The sequence below is a fragment of the Buceros rhinoceros genome, unplaced genomic scaffold, assembly GCF_000710305.1.
Source record: "Buceros rhinoceros silvestris isolate BGI_N320 unplaced genomic scaffold, ASM71030v1 scaffold2213, whole genome shotgun sequence".
In the NCBI taxonomy this organism is placed as follows: Eukaryota; Metazoa; Chordata; class Aves; order Bucerotiformes; family Bucerotidae; genus Buceros; species Buceros rhinoceros.
This window is the reverse complement of record NW_010401672.1, coordinates 61,122-62,634: the sequence shown is the minus strand read 5'-3', so window position 1 is coordinate 62,634 and position 1,513 is coordinate 61,122. Positions and strand designations below refer to the sequence as shown.

Here is a 1,513-nt window from a genome sequence, read left to right as displayed (position 1 = left end):
GCTGAAAACAACCCAGGTACTAACAATATGCAAGTTTTATTCCAAACATCTTTGGATAGGACCCTTTGACAGTTTCCAGGCTCACATACCAAAGGCTGAACAGACAGTTTTAGAGGACCTGCATTAGCTGCAAGGTCTCATGAGGCTTGACACTGCCCTTCTTCTTGGCATGCCAGAACCTAAATCAAATCTTCTCTATTTTTAATGATTCAGATTAATTAAACAAAACCATTCCCACAGAAGCAGATGACCAGCACTTCAAAATGAAGGGCCTAAGTTACCTGAAGATACAGCCTTCTTATACTTTATTTCCCTAAGCTACATTCAGAGATGTGTTTCTCTTCCAAGAGCAGTATCAAGAAGCACTCTCCATTCACTTTTTATTGTTTTAAGGTCAGTGCACCAAACTTACGGCATCACTTTGAGGCTGCGAGATCACAACGGGCTGTCCTGAATCACACGTCTCCCGTATATTAACATGCAGTGGAATATCTCCTGTATCAAAAATACGGAGACACACATATATGAAGACCCAATATTTCTTAAATGTTTCATTAAAAAGTGCCCTGAAGCAACCTGAAATCAAATTCCAGTTTGGTATATTCTTTGAATTACTTAATCTAAAAAAATTAGCATTTAAAATGAAAACTGGCTGCCGTGCAGTTTCTGTACATCCACAACGATTAATGCCAAACATAATCTGTATTTTCATTCTCTGAAAAGGAAGGTCTATGCTTTGTAGTAATTTATTAGAGAAGGCAGTTTGGTATTTTGCTGCAAATACACAGAAAAACACAGGCTGAGACACAGATTATTTTGCATACGTAAAAAACCTCCTTGAGGGTTAGGCAAATGCTCATCATCCAACTACTGTTGAGCCTATCTCCTCATTGTATATTCTTTTCAGTGCTGTTTTAAGATTTTAACCACTGTTCAAAGAGTTCTTTGAATTCTTAATTTCCAAATAATAGCATTTGTTATTGTCCTTATTAGGCCTTGGATCCAATTAAAAGGTAGACAACTATTCAGCTCATTCTTGCTTCCAATAGAAATCTTCTTTATAGTCTGCTTTTCTAATGAGCAGGAACCATCAGAGAGGAAAGGAAGGCTCTAAAGGATAATCAATTAGCAGCCCTATTCCATTCTGAAACATACTTTTTGAAATACAATTTTTCAGTGCTAAAAAGAACTTGAAGTTCCCATGTTTAGTACATTGCTACATAGACAATTATGAAGTGAACTGAAAACCCATTTTCTTTTAATGGAAGATACAGCTACATTTTACATCACGGATGGATGTAGGCAGAACAGTCTATCTTAGCTCAATCTTGACTGCTCTCAGAAATTGGTCTCTACTTAACTGGTCTCAATGTAATTAATACATTTAAGCAACATTTATTTAACCCGAACCAAGGTCAGTGTAAATTACTGGAGGTTCAAATGTAGTCAGAAAAAGAAACATTAAAAAAACCTGTATGAACGTAAGAGACAAAAAAATCAGAAGCAAAGGCAA

At 36.3% G+C, this 1,513-nt stretch overlaps 1 protein-coding gene across 1 annotated transcript in view; it reads right to left on the bottom strand.

Moving 5' to 3' along the window:
* The window catches only part of NUBPL (nucleotide binding protein-like), a gene marked incomplete at its 5' end in the record, with an annotated part of 68,732 nt that overhangs the window by 9,704 nt on the left and 57,515 nt on the right, over positions 1-1,513 (bottom strand). Inside the window, one exon of the mRNA XM_010132347.1 lies at positions 413-495. Coding sequence (XP_010130649.1) covers positions 413-495 — 83 coding nt within the window. The remainder of the gene's footprint in view (positions 1-412; positions 496-1,513) is intronic.